Source organism: Branchiostoma floridae, chromosome 2, assembly GCF_000003815.2.
Source record: "Branchiostoma floridae strain S238N-H82 chromosome 2, Bfl_VNyyK, whole genome shotgun sequence".
Taxonomy (NCBI): Eukaryota; Metazoa; Chordata; class Leptocardii; order Amphioxiformes; family Branchiostomatidae; genus Branchiostoma; species Branchiostoma floridae.
Genome location: NC_049980.1, coordinates 4,074,117 through 4,091,878, shown reverse-complemented (window position 1 = coordinate 4,091,878; position 17,762 = coordinate 4,074,117). Strand labels below are relative to the sequence as shown.

The 17,762-nt window shown below is 40.0% G+C and overlaps 1 protein-coding gene across 1 annotated transcript in view; it reads left to right on the top strand.

Annotated features, from left to right (window-relative positions):
• Positions 1-17,762, top strand: part of LOC118409275 (opsin-5-like) — a 35,898-nt gene that overhangs the window by 9,493 nt on the left and 8,643 nt on the right. Inside the window, exons 2-3 of the mRNA XM_035810170.1 lie at positions 8,765-8,972; positions 12,194-12,276. Of these exons, the coding sequence (XP_035666063.1) occupies positions 8,765-8,972; positions 12,194-12,276 (291 nt within the window). The remainder of the gene's footprint in view (positions 1-8,764; positions 8,973-12,193; positions 12,277-17,762) is intronic.

Here is a 17,762-nt window from a genome sequence, read left to right as displayed (position 1 = left end):
TAGCTATCTTTTCATAATCTTATGATTTTATTGTTTGTGCATAAATCTTTCTAGATATATTATATGAAATATTGTTTATATATTCTCCTATAAAAGGTTATTACATGGATGTGTATAGTGTCTCCAGGGGTGTTGTGCGGTTATGCCTTCCTGATTAAACACGGAGTTCAAAACACCACATAATCCACGGTAGAATAAGTACTTTGCGCACACCGTCCGATTTGTAGTTAGAAACATCAGTGGATAACTGAGCGTTAAAACCACCATTAGCTCGCTATAGTACGACCATGTTATAATCACTTAGGCCCTGAAAAAATTATGTGTTTCCAGTAACGGACCTGAAAAAAGTTGAGGTCAGTAGGTGTGGATTTTCTTTCTTCCTTAGATTTCGCCCTAAGTGATCCAACAGATGCATTTTTAACCCTCAAATCACCGTATGGGGTCAAAACTGACCCCAGACGTATATCAATGTGTGCCATTATGGCATTTCTGGTCGAAAACAAATTTCCTTCCATGAGTTTTTTTGTATATATGTCCTACAACTTCTTATACGTTTTTACCAAGATTGGCTCATTGTTGATTAAGTTATCCTAGAAAGTTTATGCATGGTCCAGTGGGGTCAAAACTGACCCCAGCATTTTTTTAAACAAACTTTTGCGACTCACACCTGAACATCTTATCGTATGATCAGGAAATTTTCATAGAATGATGTACATGTAGACCAAAATTATGGTAATTACTTTTGTGCCATTATCATGTTATATGACGACATTATGACGTCATCGAGCTAATATTGGCCACCATCTTGGATTTTGACTGATGGCGTCATCAAATTAACATAAATTATGAATATTGAGTGATGAAATTTACGTGAAATAAATGTGACGAACAACTATTGTTTGCCAAGAAAACATTTAAACATAAATGTTTAATACAAATTTTTTTCAGAATTTTGTTGCCGTGGCAAAGAAAAAATGATAAACATCTTTTAATCACTGAAAATATTTGCTATCAATATTTTCTAAAAAGTAACAAAGTTTGGTGGACCTAGCACAAGCCATTCAGGCGCTATACGACATTGAAGTTGGTACAGGCATCAAAAACCTCCTACCTAGTCTGAATAGCGTTGGTGCAAAATGTGGTCCTCATGATCTTTTGCATAAATTATGATAATGAGCTAGAAGTATTCTCACCTAATCATGTCAGACTTTCCCACATAGTTTGTTGTTAGTATCGCTAAGTCACATGTGATGTGCGCCTGTCAAATCAGAGGTTTTTAAACATTGTAAATTGGTTTTTAATTCAGTGAAATCACTGCGATACCCAATAAAGTCATCTTGTATCTTGTATAGATTAATGAAAGTATGGTATTGTTTTGCACGATTGGAACAAAAACAAAATATTTTCTGAAAAGGATTCGAGAAATCTAACCTTGCAACCTTGACTACATTCATTAGCATAAAAGTCACGTAAAAAGAGATTAGCATAATCTGTTTTCTAGTTTGATCAACGTGGAATGAATCCCGCATTTCTAATTTATAATTATTTTTAAAATGAATGATTACATGTGTTTGTATTTATGTTATTTCAAGCATGTTCCAGATGTCAATATTTTTCCTCCGTTATGATTTTAACACCTTCGATTTTAAACACTGTGAGTTAGCAACTTATTCAGATCATGTCTCCATGTACATGAAATATTATACGCTAATAAAATTCTTTGATTGATTGATTGATCCCATGAGAAACCTAATCCATAACCTTGTCCTGATTTGACCCGACACGGGTGAACGAAGTCAGACGAATAGATTTCTTCGAGTGTATCACCACGATTTATTTGTAGTCAATTTTCTATCTAGCTGTAGTGTCACTCGGTTGTGCCACGCACAAAGCTATTAAATCCCAACTACCCTGATTTGATCGAATCTTCTTTTCCCGACAGACAGCGAGGTACTGTAGATGTTCCACGAGATTCAATTTCGTGAAGGAGAGAAAATAGTGTGTTTCGTGGTTGATTTGAGACCTTGATAGCACTTATGGTTACATGCTGTAGAGTAATGAAAACCCCGACGCCGTTACAGCTAGCTTGTCAAAAACCATCTACTAGCGACTGGATAAGGGTGATATACAGCCGCTTTCAGTGGTGCTGTCGTTATCAGTTGATTGATCTAACATTGATCTAACCATATCTAACCTCTTGATGAATATGCATTCAATCCTGATTGATCTAACATTGATCTAACCATATCTAACCTCTTGATGAATATGCATTCAATCCTGATTGATCTAACATTGATCTAACCATATCTAAACTCTTGATGAATATGCATTCAATCCTGATTGATCTAACATTGATCTAACCATATCTAACCTCTTGATGAATATGCATTCAATCCTGATTGATCTAACATTGATCTAACCATATTTTGATGAATATGCATTCAATCCTGATTGATCTAACATTGATCTAACCATATCTTGATGAATATGCATTAAATCTTCAAAGATAGGGTCTGTGTACAACTGGGGTTTTGAAGGCTTTAATGCGTTTTAACTTTCCAGGTGCCTGCAACACATCATAATAATGTACGATGTAAAGTACGTACATTTAGGGCTTAGACAAGGGGGTAGAAACAGGAAAAACAAAAGAAAAGTCGTACTGATCTTGAGTTCGCGCGGTGAATCAGCCAGAAAAAGGGATTAAAAACTTTTGCGGTGGTTTTGAGTTCGCGGTGGACCCATTGCAAACATTTTTGCATTTACAGTACATGTGGTAGCTAGATAGAGAAAAAAAAGCATTAGTTCTGATTCAACGCAGTTACACGGAGCATGAGAAGACTTAAATGATGGAAACGTGCGATACGTTAGATCGATACAACGTGGTAGCACTATTACCCTGTCCGAAGTGCTGAAACCATTGCAGCGGTTAATGTACAGTGAATTGGCATTCTCTCTCAAGGTTGCTCCGGATGGTGTGCTTACCTTGAATATTCAAGTCTCTGATGAGGTTGGCAAATGGAAAAGTGCATTAGTCCAGCTTTTGGACGTGACAATGGCAATGGCAGTGATCGTAACACTAGGGACAGACAACCTGAAAGCGTCAGTGATTTTAAAGCTCAAATCTGTTCTAGGGTAAGATAGGTTTGCTGATTGAAGGCAACTGTTGCGAGTAATTTACTATTGACAGGTGTCTAAAGCATCATACAGGTCCTTTTTTTCGTTTTTTGGGGGGAGGGGGAGGGGGGAAATTTTTCGTATTACATTTCCATGCATTCTATTCTGCCATGGATAACTGTATAAACTGAAGCCACGGAAATTGTTTACGCACAAATGTGTTCATGTTTTGAAACTCAAGTCAAAATATTTTAAAATTCTACATCATCATTATTTTACTGATAATAGCTTTATTACATAACCAATATATATAAGATACAAAGTATGGCATCTACTGGTACTTTATTACAGTAAAATTAATAGGCTAATCTTCTCTAATGGAGTGTGTAGTTATTACTGTAAAAGGATGAGAGTGAGCTTGTTCAATGACTGGAGAAAATCATAGCGTCTAGACACTAAGTAGGACGGGTAATTTGTGCACAGTAGTTAATGTTTCGTTGTGTAATAACTAGTCAGTTATTTTAAGCAATTAGATGTATTTTGTCATTCGATTCTTTGAACTGATAATAGTATGTTAACTACATAATTTTTTTGACATTGAAGTGGAATGACTGAGTAATAATTACATTTTCACTTAATATAACCCTTAGATGTCTTTAAAATCGTCGTAAACATCCTTTCCGTGCCGCATGTAGGAGGCACCAGGTGACGTCCAAAATCGTTAGACTCACCTCCTTTGAAGTACTCTAGTACTTTGAAGTACTTTGAAGTAGACAATTAACGAGTAGGCATCAAAAGCACAGCGTGCGTCTTCATTCTCGTGGAAGACATCTTAGGTTGAGTACATCAGTTGTGTTTTTTTTAATGACCACGTGCCTTATCTTCCGTATGCTTTGATCGTCATTGGAGTGATCTTAGACTACGGTCCCCCAATTGCACTGATACCCGTGAGGGATGTAACACTTGTTTACCTTTATCCGTTGGGTAACCTATGTTTGTTGTTTTTCAAAACAGGGTATTTGGGTACATCAAGACGACGGGTGGTAGTTTTAAGCTGCAATATACTGAAAATATTATAATTTGAAACCAACGTCCATTGACGTAATGTCCCAAAATGCCCTAACATACAAACATGTGAATAAACAATATAGCTTAGATCACACCATCATCATCATATAATCAAATAAAATAATTGTTAATAAAAAAAGTATTGCTGTTTCCTTTATCTTAGCATCATTTCAGTTTGGATTGGATTTGGCCCTAGGAGAGACCCCGATCGCAATCTGTACAAGTAGAAAAGCCGATTCTCCTAGGAGAGACCCCGATCAGAGTTGGCCCTAGGACCAGCTCCGATCGCGATCTCTCCTAGGAGAATCGACGATTCTACTGGATCGTGATCTCTGCTGTGACATATATATATACATTTAACATAAATGTATATAGTCAATTGATGATTTAACACATGTACAGCCCAGACCACAATATATTTTTTTGGTTTCTCCTGTCAATTTGACAGATGAGGAGGCAGACAGGCTATTTGCCTCTTTGCCTGACCTGCACATGACTTTTTATGGTGAAGGAGGGGTGTGCAATTCCTTCTCCACCCTCTCGTCTACTGGAGCACTAAATCTCACAGGGGCAACTGTATGCAACGTGTGAGGCGGCTCCAGCAGATGCAGCTTTGTTGTTCGGAGTACTTGTATCCGTCTCCTATAGGAGGACTTCCAACCAAGGATGTAGGGGGTTCCTCCTACCCCCGACTCGTGTGCCATGGCGGGTGCCGCTCATGCCTGAACATGCCCCTAGGCCTGTCTCGGCCACATAGCCCCACCAAGCCACACAAGGCCACTAGATACTCATTTACACCTGAGTTAACTGAGGAAAGTCGTGTAAAGTCGTGTAAAGTGCCTTTCCCAAGGTGACACACAAAGTGCCTTTCCCAAGGTGACACACAAGATCGGTGACACAGCAGCTGGATTCAAACCCGCAACCTCTCGGTCTCGAGCCGCAAATGCTGCCACTGCGCCACACGGTCCCACAATATATAACATTATGTAAAAAATCTGTATAAAACTCTTTTGTGTACTTCAAGCATGTTGGGTTGGCTCCACTATATCGTTAAGTTTCTACAAAACTTACACTTTTCACGCTATCACTATGTTCACTACTCTGCCACTACCACTTCACTCTCATTTCCTGGCAGGTACAGTAATACAGTAACTTCCAAAGGGGGTAGTTATTAAAAAAACATCTTGAGTTTGTTATGTAAAGCGTGCTGCCTATTCTTCTTGATACACGTGTTCATACGCAAACCGGAGATGCTGAAATCAATTAACTCCTGAGGAGCTATTAGAGCTGCAATTTGTGCACTTCGAAGTGAAAAAAACAACCTGGGTGTTTCATGTACCTTGTGGCTGCGTGATTAACTGAATGAGTACCAAGTAATTTATTTTTGTAGCTAACATTTTTTGACGACGCCTCAGGGGAGTTCAGTCTGCAAAAATTCTAGGAATTGCACAGGCCTTTCCACAGGAATGCAGTATGCTGGGTATGCAAGCCCCCCCCCCCCCCCAATCTGTTCCAGATGTATCTCTGGTATGCAATGGTGGAATGTAGGTCACACTTGCTCCCTGGAGGAATTTGTCCTTTGAAACTAGACAGGGAACTCTGCACAATGGATCACGTTGTCTTGGTTGTTATGTTATGTTATGAAGGATACATTTTCTTTTCTAGAGCTTGTTCAAGCCATACGCCACAGGCAGACAGGAAATACTTCTGTAGTGCTCAGCTGTAGGTTTAGGTCACTGGCAGACCATTGTGCTGTACCGGGGATAGTACATTTCTGCTGGCTGTAGGTTTATGTTACAGGTGGGCTAGTATATTGTGCCAGGGATAGTGCGACAGGGACGTTCCAGTCTATTTCTGATTTGAGCTGTATTGTTGTACCCTCAATCGTCGTCATGGCAATAATACATTTTTATTGCCAGTCTTGTTTGGCAATGCATCAGAGACTGGGCTGTTTATATAGTGATTCAACTGTGTCAAAAATATTGTCACTATTTCCATTGTACATTCTATAAGAATTCGATTCTGCAGACTGGTGAGTGCATGGTATATAGTAAGGCAATTGAAAAGCTATATGCTTCTCCTGAATTGATGACGACTGCCGTATCTTAAGTACCGCATTGGGAATGGTAATTCTTACCCAGTAATTGTTCCTGACGCTTCGCACAGGTAAATTTGGCCCACGCCGTCCGGGACTAACCGTGTAATTACTCAAACCGCCCTGTCATTGTTATCGACTAGCCTTAGGGAGGAGAATGATGAAACGTGAGCATAACTCCGCTATAGTTCAGGTCAGGACCTACCAACTCCCACAGGTGGGGGGGGGGGCGTAGTTTATATCGTAAACTTGCGAGAGTTAATTTTGTCTATCTATCCTTAAGCAGATATTGGGAAGAAAGACCCGGGAATTAGTTGTTGCATGTTTGATCCACAAGCAGATGCTGAGAGAAAAGACCACGGAATGAGTTGGGGGTTTGTTTGGGCCCCTAGCAGATACTGGGAGGAAAGACCCGAAATGAGTGGGGGTTTGTTTGATCCCCAAGTAGATACTGGGATGAAAGGTTCGTCCCCGCCGTTTCTCTATGACGCGAACAGGCCACCACTCACTACGCGATGTTTTCTATTAATGTATTACGAATAAAGGAATTATTGCGTTATTCGTAAAATCATACCTGAAGACTAATTGCATGTCCAGCATCAAAGTAAAGTTAAGTAACAGATTAGATACCTTTCATGTCTTTTTAACTTTAAGGTACTGCGTTTACTATTGTTGGGTTTGACTTCTTCTTTGATAGAAGGCAGTGGATAAGGAACTGACTCTCTAATTCTGTATAATGAGTCTATTATGCAAGAATTTAGTAGAAACCTAGTCTTCTGTTGCTGTTATACATGGTAAAAGCTCGGTGAAATTGTGGCAACCGTTTAAAATAATCTATTCCACTCTATCAATTGCCTAATAAAATGTTTTCCATTATATTATCGTTGAGCAATATTTGCCTGATTGTATATGATGAAAATACCAAATTTTGAAGCAATCTTTTCACCGTATTACAGATGCAAAGATTGACTAAAAACCCACTTTTTCATATGCATTTTTGCCTCTTGATTGGGTATTGCAGCACCGTGGCTATAATTGACCCAGTTATCTTGCAACATGATATCAGTGGTCGTTCCACTTTGTTCCTTTTCTTCCTGGCCATTTTCCAAAATATTGCATTTTATCAATCATTAGGGTTACCATAAACTCTGCAAAATTTGACAAATTGCTACCTTCTTGTCAGTTTTAAAAGCTTATTAAAATACCCAGAACTGACTTGAATGCCATTTGTCACTTTCGTGTCCCCCGGGGGTTGAAATCTTTGCATGATTAACGTTATAGACTTTTCTCAATTTTTTTCCGATCAATTTGCCACATTCAATTTGCTACCCCTTGCATTAACGACCTTCGTAGAGACGTGCGTTGCATGCTAATTGCCGTTTATTTGTCAATTTCTAGTTCTATTAACTCCGAATTGAACCATTTATCAATCCTGTCCAACATTTTATCATTGTTTTTAGAATCTTTGTATCTTTGGGTAACGTTTGGGACGAAATTGGTAGTGCAGGCAAGGGTTATTCGGGAATGCAGCAACTAATTCAATTGCCACAAAATAGAAGAAGGGGGTGAAGAACATTCTACGAACACAGGCGCTTGCAAAAATAAACTTAGTGTTTTAACCAACGGTTAAACAATTTTTTTTTTATACTATGAAATTCTACTGCACCTAATCAACCTGTCTGAATAGGGTTAAAAGCACCATGATGCAGGCAACATTGTTTTACCTACAAGACTAAGTGTAACGAATCTTACTGCTTGCAAACTGTTTCATTTTCGTGGAAGTGATGTATCCATAGAAAAAGAAAAGAAGTGTCTGACAAGCTTCTAAGGCAGGTCATTCGAGGAAGCCCCTAGTACAGCAGTTTAGTCACGCCTACTTAGCCACGAATCCAGCCTTATAAGCTTTGTTCCTCTCCCGAACTTCGCTACAGCTCCATCGGGAGCGGATCAAAGCTGACAAGGCTGGACTCCAGGCTAGAAAAATCACATTCATAACAAATCGCACTGACCCGATTGGGCAAATATGCTAGAACATGCGTTTACCGGATCGGTAGTTCACTTGCCCTGGCCAATCAGGTCAATAGACTTGCCAATATACTTGTTTGACCCTGCAAATCGCTGCATGACAACATGTAACATGTGGGGGCGTGTGGCGCAATCGGCAGGGTGTTCGGTTCATAACCCAGTCCTTTGACCGCGCATAGGGCAATTGCTGTCGCACTGAGGTCACGTGAGTTAGTACCAAAGGTCCCAGAAGTCTAGGTAAAAGAGTTCTGGCAGAATTCTGCAGAATTGGCTTTCTTCGTGAAGACATTTAATTACAACCTACAAACATTCCTTATCCTGCCGTGAAAGATCATACTTACAAATATTAAATCATCTGGGTAATCTATTTTAAAATTATCTAATATTTCCGGAATTCAAGTGTTCGTTCAGAATTATACTGTCACCTTATTGTTAAACAGTGTGTTCTCTATCTCTCTTCAGGGTTTTGCAATCTCATCGGCAATACCTTCGTGCTCCTTGTATCTTATTACCGGCGCAAGAAGATCAAACCTCCCGAGGTCTTCACTATTAACCTAGCGGTCAGTGACCTGCTGTTGTTGCTGTGTGCCTATCCGTGGATGGTGGCGTCTAGCTTCTCTCACGGATGGCAGTTTGGGGACGCAGGATGCATCTCATACGCCTTTTTCAGGTAAGGTACTAAAGGGGGAGGGGGGCACACTCATTTTGTTTCGGGTTACAATTGGAGGCTGCATGCCCTCCAACGTAGCGACCGTTTCTTCCAGGAAATTATTTTGAAGAAAAATAACTGCGTATTAGTTGAAAGGATATTCCGTAAGCACGACCAACTGAATGTTGTCGCTGAAAAGTCTCGAATTTAAATTAAAAAAAAAACATAATAATTGCGTAGGAAACACATTTTTTCAGCAAAAAATGAATGATGTTGTCAGAAATGGAGTGTATAATCGCACCATTTAAAAGAAGCTTTAAATACCAAAGTTTCTCAAATCATCTAAGCGTACGGCGCTCGAAATGACAAATTTGCTTACCCCAGAGGTCAATTGAGGTCAAAATGGCGGTTTACATTCAACGCGAAGTAATATCTGGAAGCAACACTTGAGCTCAAATTCAATTTTTCTAGAACATACCACTACCTACGATACGCGTTTCATCAATGTAGGTCATTTAGCAGCAGATCCAAGGTCCAAACGGTGGTTTACATTCAACGCTAAGTAATATCCGGAGGCAACGCTTGAGCCCAAATTCAATTTTACCAGAACATGCCACTATCTACGCGTTTCATCAATGTAGGTAATTAAGCAGCATATTCCAGGTCCAAACGGTGGTTTGCATTCAACGCGAAGTAATATCCGGACGCAACGCTCGAGCCCTGATGCAATTTTGCTCAAACATACCACTGACATACTACTACGCTTTTCATCCATGTAGGTATGTGTCATTTTGCAGCAGCTAATGAGAAATGTGACCCCAAACCAAGACCCCGTAACACTTTCGTCACTTTTTTGCCGTTAACTATCAAGGATCCTGTGGTGAAAAATGGTGTGTGCGCAGTCCTGGTCAGAATAGCTAAAGTTGCGCTGATGGTTAAAATAAACTCTCCTTGGTACTGGAATTACAAAAGTTATTTTTTTGCCTATGCTATTATCAGTAATAACTTGTGTTGACATAGAAGTCACGACAATCTATATTTGTTGAAGTTCTGTTGTTTCGGAAACAAACTAACGTTGACGTCGATGAAGGTTAGACATTCAGGTAAACTTGTTGAAAAGAGTTTCTTACCCGTGTTTGACTACTAAAATTGTCTTCCTTTCCTTTTTACATGTTCGTTCATAGTTAGGATAAACCTGTTCTCCAGCTAGTTCTCTTCTGCATATCAAGTCACAAGAAAAATTCACAGGTCTTAGTGGCAAGTGTGCAGATGTTGTCACACTGGCAGCACCAAATCCGTAGGTGTTTTTGGCACCTTTAAGGTGGGGTCACACCTGCGTATACATTTTAATCCGTATGAGGCGCGCATGGGAGTATTTACCTTCACCAGGCTCCACAGGTTGTTGTAAAAATAATAGAAATTGGGCAAACGTAAACAGGTAACACGTCAGACGAGTTAGCTGGGTCGCTAACCATACTTCTCGGTCAGCTAACTCATCTGGCGTGTTATGTATCTATATTTGTCCAATTTGTACTATTTTTCCCGCGACCTGTGGAGCCTGGTAGAGACTTAAAGCTTTAAACGCACCTCAAACGGACTTGAATGTATACGCATGTGTGACCCCACCTTAAGGCAGATCAACCGTGAGGCTCGGTGGGCGTCACTCCACCGTCATGGGGACAGGGGTATCGCGAGTATCTCGAACTCAGGACCTACTGATAGTGATTCCAACGCTCTTGCCAATGTGCCAGACTGACACCCCTTATCAATTCGCAGGTAGGACATTAAAACTCCTCCAACAAGATTTCTCCAGTGTCACTGACGATAGAGACCGGGTGGATGTCTGAAACGTCTGTCCTTTTTCAAAATGTGACATGTGCCACCCCTGAGAATTAATATATTACAGCACTGATAATTTATTTGAATTCCTTTATTGCTTTGCACTCTTCAATTTGTTACGAATCGCGCATCGTATACCGAGTCGTGCTGCAATAGTCTTTCTTCACTCTACACAGGTGTAATAAACGAGTACCTGTCCATTCGGGGGGGGGGGGGTAAACGTTGGTGGAGGGAGAGGGATAGGCTACGCCAATACCGTGCCCTAGACACAGTGGATAACAACCCACTGACTGTGCGGCATATATCTTATCATAGTATTGTTTGTTGTATGTGGTAAATCAATACCATATTGAATTTATTTATGTCCAAAAGGAAATTTGCAGGAAATTTTGTTGCAAGAACGGAAGAACATTAGAAGGCTAGTGCACACAAAAGCCAATAAGCGGTCCTTTTGTAGAAAATAGAACATCCCGGAGAGACAAATGTAATGCTAACACCTATCAGCGATTGATGTCGTACTAATACTCAAGGGAGCGTGTTGTAATACATAAGGGCGTGTTGTAAAGCCATGTTGAAAGGGCACTATCGCAATTTTGCAAAGACGACGGCGCCATCATGATAAAAAATCCCGATAACAATTCTTACAATACATCTTACTGTAAGTCCATAAATCCGGAAGGACACCCTTAATTGGGTAAACTCTCATTATTCCTCAAAGTAGATTAGTCAAATAAATCAATGTCTGATGTAGCAAATGTTATAAAGAACAAGGGAATGCCGTCACAATGTCTTATCAATATATATATACCTTGTGTTGCAAATAAGGAATAATTTAGGTAGGAATGAAATGTCTTCCGGGACAAAAGGGCAAAGTTTGAGAACATGCCAGCTAGAATTGTGTTTCCCTTTAGCTATTCTGTATCATGATGTAACATCATCAGATCGTGTTACTGTCTTCCCATAAAGAACTTACAGAACTCTCACTCTTACGGAACTCTCTGAATATTACTAGTACTAATATAGTGATGTTTTATCCATTCGTTGTTTAATACAGTTAAGTTTAACACTGTGCCACTAGTTTCCTTGATTGTGCTCATATATGAATTGATAACTGGTTTATTTGATGTCACATTCGAACACAAACTCGCGAGAGTCACAAACAGAGACGGTGGACGATATAAACTTCCTGGCACGTTTGACCAACTGTTGACGTCACATATTCGCAAGATCACGTGCCATTTGTATTTGCGACTCTCGCGAGTTAACGTTCGAAAGTGACTGGGTCATTTTTGATACTCAAGAAGGAGACAGTGGTTGTAAATTTGAATCGAGTATACCTTTGTGTTGGAAGAAAGTTCAGCATTTGTACTATAACTTTACCGTATTGCTGCATTAATTTCCAGGTTCATGTTGGGACTGGTGAACATCGCCGACATCACTGTTCTGGCTGTGGTTCGCTACCTGAAGGTCTGCAGATCCAAGGAAGGTAAGATCACAATGTACCATGCTACGGAAACAGCAACATTGAGATACTAGTACCCTTAGGCTAAGGTCACATTTACAAGCCGGGGCCAGGCCGGGATGTTTTAAGAAACGAAAAATTAAAATGTATACATGGAAATATATAGATAACATGAATCGTATTTTGACATTTTGTGTATTTTGATGTCTTTTAATTATATCATTCTTTTCGCTCCCGAATGCTGCCCGGCCGGGCCCCGGGTTGGGAATTGTGACCCAGGCCTTAGCTGATTCGATTATATGGCTGCCATCCAAGCATCAAGTTTTGTTCGGGTAATTACGTTTTCAGTATGGCCCTAATGCTGTTTAACCCTATTCAGACGGGGGGGGGGGGGGGCTTTTGAGGCCTGCGCCAACTTCGATGTCCTATTACGCCAGAACGCCTTACCCTAAAGCCACCAAATTTGGTGAGTTTTCCTAAAATATTATTGGCACAATTTTACGAAGTTTGACAATTTTCCATTTTTTAGTGTTGCCATGGCAACCGTTTGCTGACAGGCAGTTTTGCAAAAAATCACTATTTTTGGTTCTAACAATGTATTTTTCACATTTATTTGCTATATTACTGCTATTTTGTTACATAAATAAAATCTATTATTTAGCATATCTTTCATAATTATATATGCATAAATTATGCTAATTTGATGACGTCATCAGCCCAAAATCCAAGATGGCGGACCGTATGGCCAGATCAAGAATAACACGGTGCGTCGTTCAAGAGTTAGAGGACTTAGAAGTGGAGGGCCTCAAAAGCCCCCCCCCCCCCCGGTAAGGGATGACCAAAAAAGCCCGGTTTGAATAGGGTTAAGTTGCAGCAAACTGAGCATCTTGAATTGAAAAACAAATATTAGTTAACGTATACTGATGTCGTAGACTGCCAAGGTCCATTCCAAAGTCAAAGAAGAAGACGTTAAAGAACAAAAATGAAGAATCAAATAATCAATTGTTCGGTATACCATTGTGTATTTGTTGAGACATTTAATGTTGATTCTTCCTGACCACCTAGATTTCATATTGAAGGTTACGTTGTTTGCCAAACTTCGGTTATGGGGTTCCCAGAGGATGTCATCCATACAATCAAAACAGTATGGCCTTAGCCCTTACGCAGCCAGACAAGCAGTCAGGGAGTTCGTTGTTCGTTTAAACCTTAGTGGTACTAAATAGGTCGGCAAGGTTCCTTCATAAGGGACAGTACAGCCCCAACCAAAGATTCCCAACCCAGGATTGGAACCGGGATATCCCAGTTACTAACTAATTGGAACTTATGGGGCTGATACCAGTTGAGCCACAGGGACACATGACCTCTAATATGCGGACTGGTCATATCACAAAGAGCACTGGGTTCTCTTTGCCCGTTCGTTGCACCACCTTATATACACCAGAAATCTCAAAATCGACCGTGACCTTCGTCTTCCCAACCCCTTATCCACATACCAAACATCGTTACAATCCATCCAGAGGTTCTAAAGTTATGCTGACCACAAATATCTGGAAACACAATCAGACAGAAAGACACACACACACACACACACACACACACACACACAGAGAGACAGTCACAGTCACATTAAAAACTATGCCTCCATTCTTCATAGAGGTAAAAACGTCTTCGTGGTCACGATGTTTGCTGATGAAAAAGGACAGAATAGCCAATGCAAGCTTTATCCCTTTTCTGACCCCTAATCCCCGTTGAGAATTCTGTAGCTCGAGGGTTGACAGATCTAAAGGCCCCCATGAGAGTTGGCCGTCAGTCATCAAAAACACATCAGAAGATACATGATAGGGGGCATCCACCCACGAGAGCCGCTCGAGCTGTTTTCAATTACGCGATTCTCCATCAACCAAGTGTCCTTCAGCGTGTCTCCTGTGATTTAGCACCAACCTTACATAACGTGGACACGAAAACCCATAGACCTGTCTAAAACTAAGACCCGCACTTGAAAGATTGGAAAACTAAGTCGTTACGACATTGACTGCAAGAGGTATTAAGCACTTTTAAGTCCTTGATTCGAAGTGCAAATGCATGTCTAAGTTACATTCACTTGAAACGAGATCGCTGGCCATATAGAGGCTTACCTATGACGGGTTATTGCACGTTAAAAGGCACTCAGGGGCTGTAGTGTTAATCCAGATAGAAGTCTAACCCATAAAAGCACTTCAAACATCATCTCCGCTGTGTAGGATGAGTGCAATGATTCGTGTAAGCTGTCAATCGGCGGTCATAGGGCCATTTTGATTCAATTTTACGGAAGACATCCCCTTGGAACCCCGAAAATTGATTCGCGCGTGAGGACAAAATTGCTTTTGGAAGCATGTTGGAGGACCAATTTTTTCACATTCCTGGGAACGAAAATTTCTGGACATACTGAGCCTTGTACATACTACTCTCTCTCTCTCTCTCTCTCTCTCTCTCTCTCTCTCTCTCTCTCTCTCTCTCTCTCTCTCTCTCTCTCTCTCTCACTCTCTCTCTTTTTCTCTCTCTCTCATACTACTAGTATACGAAAATCAATACTAAGAAAAAGCCTAATAAGTGTCAAAAACAAAAGCATTAAGCGTTCCAAACTATGTAGTTATTGCTAAATGTAAGCATATACCTCCTTAGTGAAGAAAGAAAAGAAGAAATATTAAAAAACGAACAGTTGCCTTTATTTTGAAATCTAAGTACTAGTCAGGTTGGCTGAACGAATGACTAAACACACTGTGTATGGTTTACTGAACAATAGATTCTTCATTTTTGTTCTTTCACGTATTCTTCTTTGATTTGGGAATCGACTGTGACATTCTACGACATTAGTGTACGTTTTTCTATATATTGTTGGCAATTTATGGTACATATTTTCTTAATTTGCAGCTGCTTTGCATGATTTACAGTATGGTCGAAAATAAACAAAACGAACGAAAAATGAAGCGACCGTTGATATGTCATCCATATAATGGAATCAACATGGCCTAATCTACAGATCCCTCGCGCATATTTGAGCACTATTTACACCATCTTAGAAGGTTTAAGCGCCTCTACCTCTAGGCTTCTTAAGGCTAGAGAACAATCCCACGCACGGACGCACGCGGGTGTATCAATTTTCCTTCACCTTCAAACGTACTAACCGTTGCTGACACCGGATCTTTGCTCCGCAGAATAAACCAATTTAAAACAACCTTGAAAACGTCGGTGAAGGTTAGACACCTAGCTAAGGCAAAACCTAGAGAAAATGTTTGGTTCGCAATCGCGCATTTACGGTACTTGAAAAAAGATCGGTCGGTAGGGATTGAATTTTTTTCTTTCCTCTTTTTTTTTTAGATTTCATCCCAAAGTGACCTAACAGATACTGTGTAACACTGTAAAACTCAATGCAACAGGCATTGGTATTTTCAACATCATATAGAAAGAATATAGTCAAATAAAACATTGTACAAGTTTATTGAAACTGAACAAAGAAGTACAGCACATCCTTATATCACACAGAAACGCTGTTTTGAACTTTATCACTCGGATGTCAATCGAAGATTCTTTGTCTCTTGCCAGTGGTCGACACAAAAAGACTAGGGTCGGCAGTTTTTTTCAGAGGCGGTCAGGTAATCAGAACGCAGCATATTTTCTTACCTAGGCCTTATAAGATACTAAAGATAACACTTACTTGATCAAATGGATATGATATAGAAAACGGTCAGACGTTTCAGATTGCTTCCCTTTTTGCCATTGACGTCATTGAGTAAGGTCTGTTGAAGAGCAGGTTACTAGTATAAGATACTCTGACAGCAATCAAAAAGAAGACAGTGTAAATGATTCATTAGCATAAACCTTGTCTTGCTGTTTTATTTCATTTTTGGGTTCTATTGGTTTGTCTAAAATCTAACTTCAATTAATTTTCGAATCAATGAAATAGCGAACACACTGCGGTGTTTAGATACAATATATAGCAAGTGGGAGGACAGAGCTAGTGGGGCTGGTCAACATGTATATATATATATATATATATATATATATATATATATATATATATATATATATAAGTGTGTTTGTATATGTAAGAATAACAGAGCAATTGACTGTTAGGCTAGAACATGAGAAAGTAAGAATTGTATATTTGCTTCCAAAGGTTGTCTCTGTAGTATTTTGTATTGTAGATTTTTGTGTGCAGTTTGTGTGTGTCATAGTCTGTATAGACTAACAGTGGTAGTGGTACTGTAGACGTAGTAGTAGTAGTAGTAATAATAGTAGAAGTAGTAGGAGTAGTAATAGTAGTAGTAGTAGGAGTAGTAATAGTAGAAACGTCTAAATGGCAGAACAGATTTGTACTACTACGATAACTTGTACTACTATTATTTGTAGTAGTAATAGTAGTAGTAGTACTAGTAGTAGTAGTAGTAGTGGTGGTGGTAGTTCATATAAACCGTGGAGGCAGAACCCATAGTACTCAAGATGACCTCCCCGTCCGTTTAGAAGGTCAAACGAACGCTCAAATGCCCGCTACTTTAGCGATGAAAATTACCATCTCTCCTTCGCACCTCTCACCTTATACAGGCTGTTTATCGACTAATGGATCGGAACTATTGGGACCTCTGAAACACTTGAATAATAACTGAAATAAATCTACTTTAATGGTCTTCCTTTTAGGACAAATGAGGCAGTTCTGTTTTGACCATCAGGGTAAAGGTGGTGGTAATGCAACCTCTAGAAGCCCTAATTCGCGTTGATCGCTGCTATATCTGTAACATTAGATGCCTTCTATTTACGTAACACCGAAAACATAACTTAAAGGTAAATACCGGTTAGGGTCAAAACAAGCGTAACCACTATATAAACAAAACAACTAAAGAGACGTCATTTGCAACAAATGCATAACGTTTACCTTCATATAATCTAGTCTAACTATCCTGCTCCTTTTCTTCTTACTCAATCTTCAAACTCTAACACAATCATATGTATGCATGATGACCAGTTCCTCCAGTTCCGCCCTGGTGTTGCTACATAATGTTGTTGGCATCCATCTGTCTCGGAAGACAGTGGTAGGCAGACAGGGTGAGGCCTGTTACTGCCACTAGCCGCATCTAGCTAGGTACTCATTCACACATTGGTTTAAGGGTGTGGATCTCCCCAAACACGGGACCTCCATTTAACGTCCTTTCCGAGGGACTGCCCTATCCAAAGCTAAGTACTCATTTTCACCGGAGTAAAGCCGTGTAAAGTGTCTTTCCTTTGGGCACAAGATCGGTGACACGGCAGGATTCGAACTCGGAACCTCTTGATTGTGCCCAACGCGGTGCCGCTACATAATGTAATCGAACACCAAAAGGTTTCTGATCCTTTACCAGTAACCATGGTGACAGACGTATGATCCAGTTCATTAACGTTACTTGTTTGGAGAGGGTGACGAATTAAAACAAATGGAACAATGTGTTTCCCTTCCGCGAAGTGTAATGATATTAATCCATTTTAGCTCACCGAAGAGT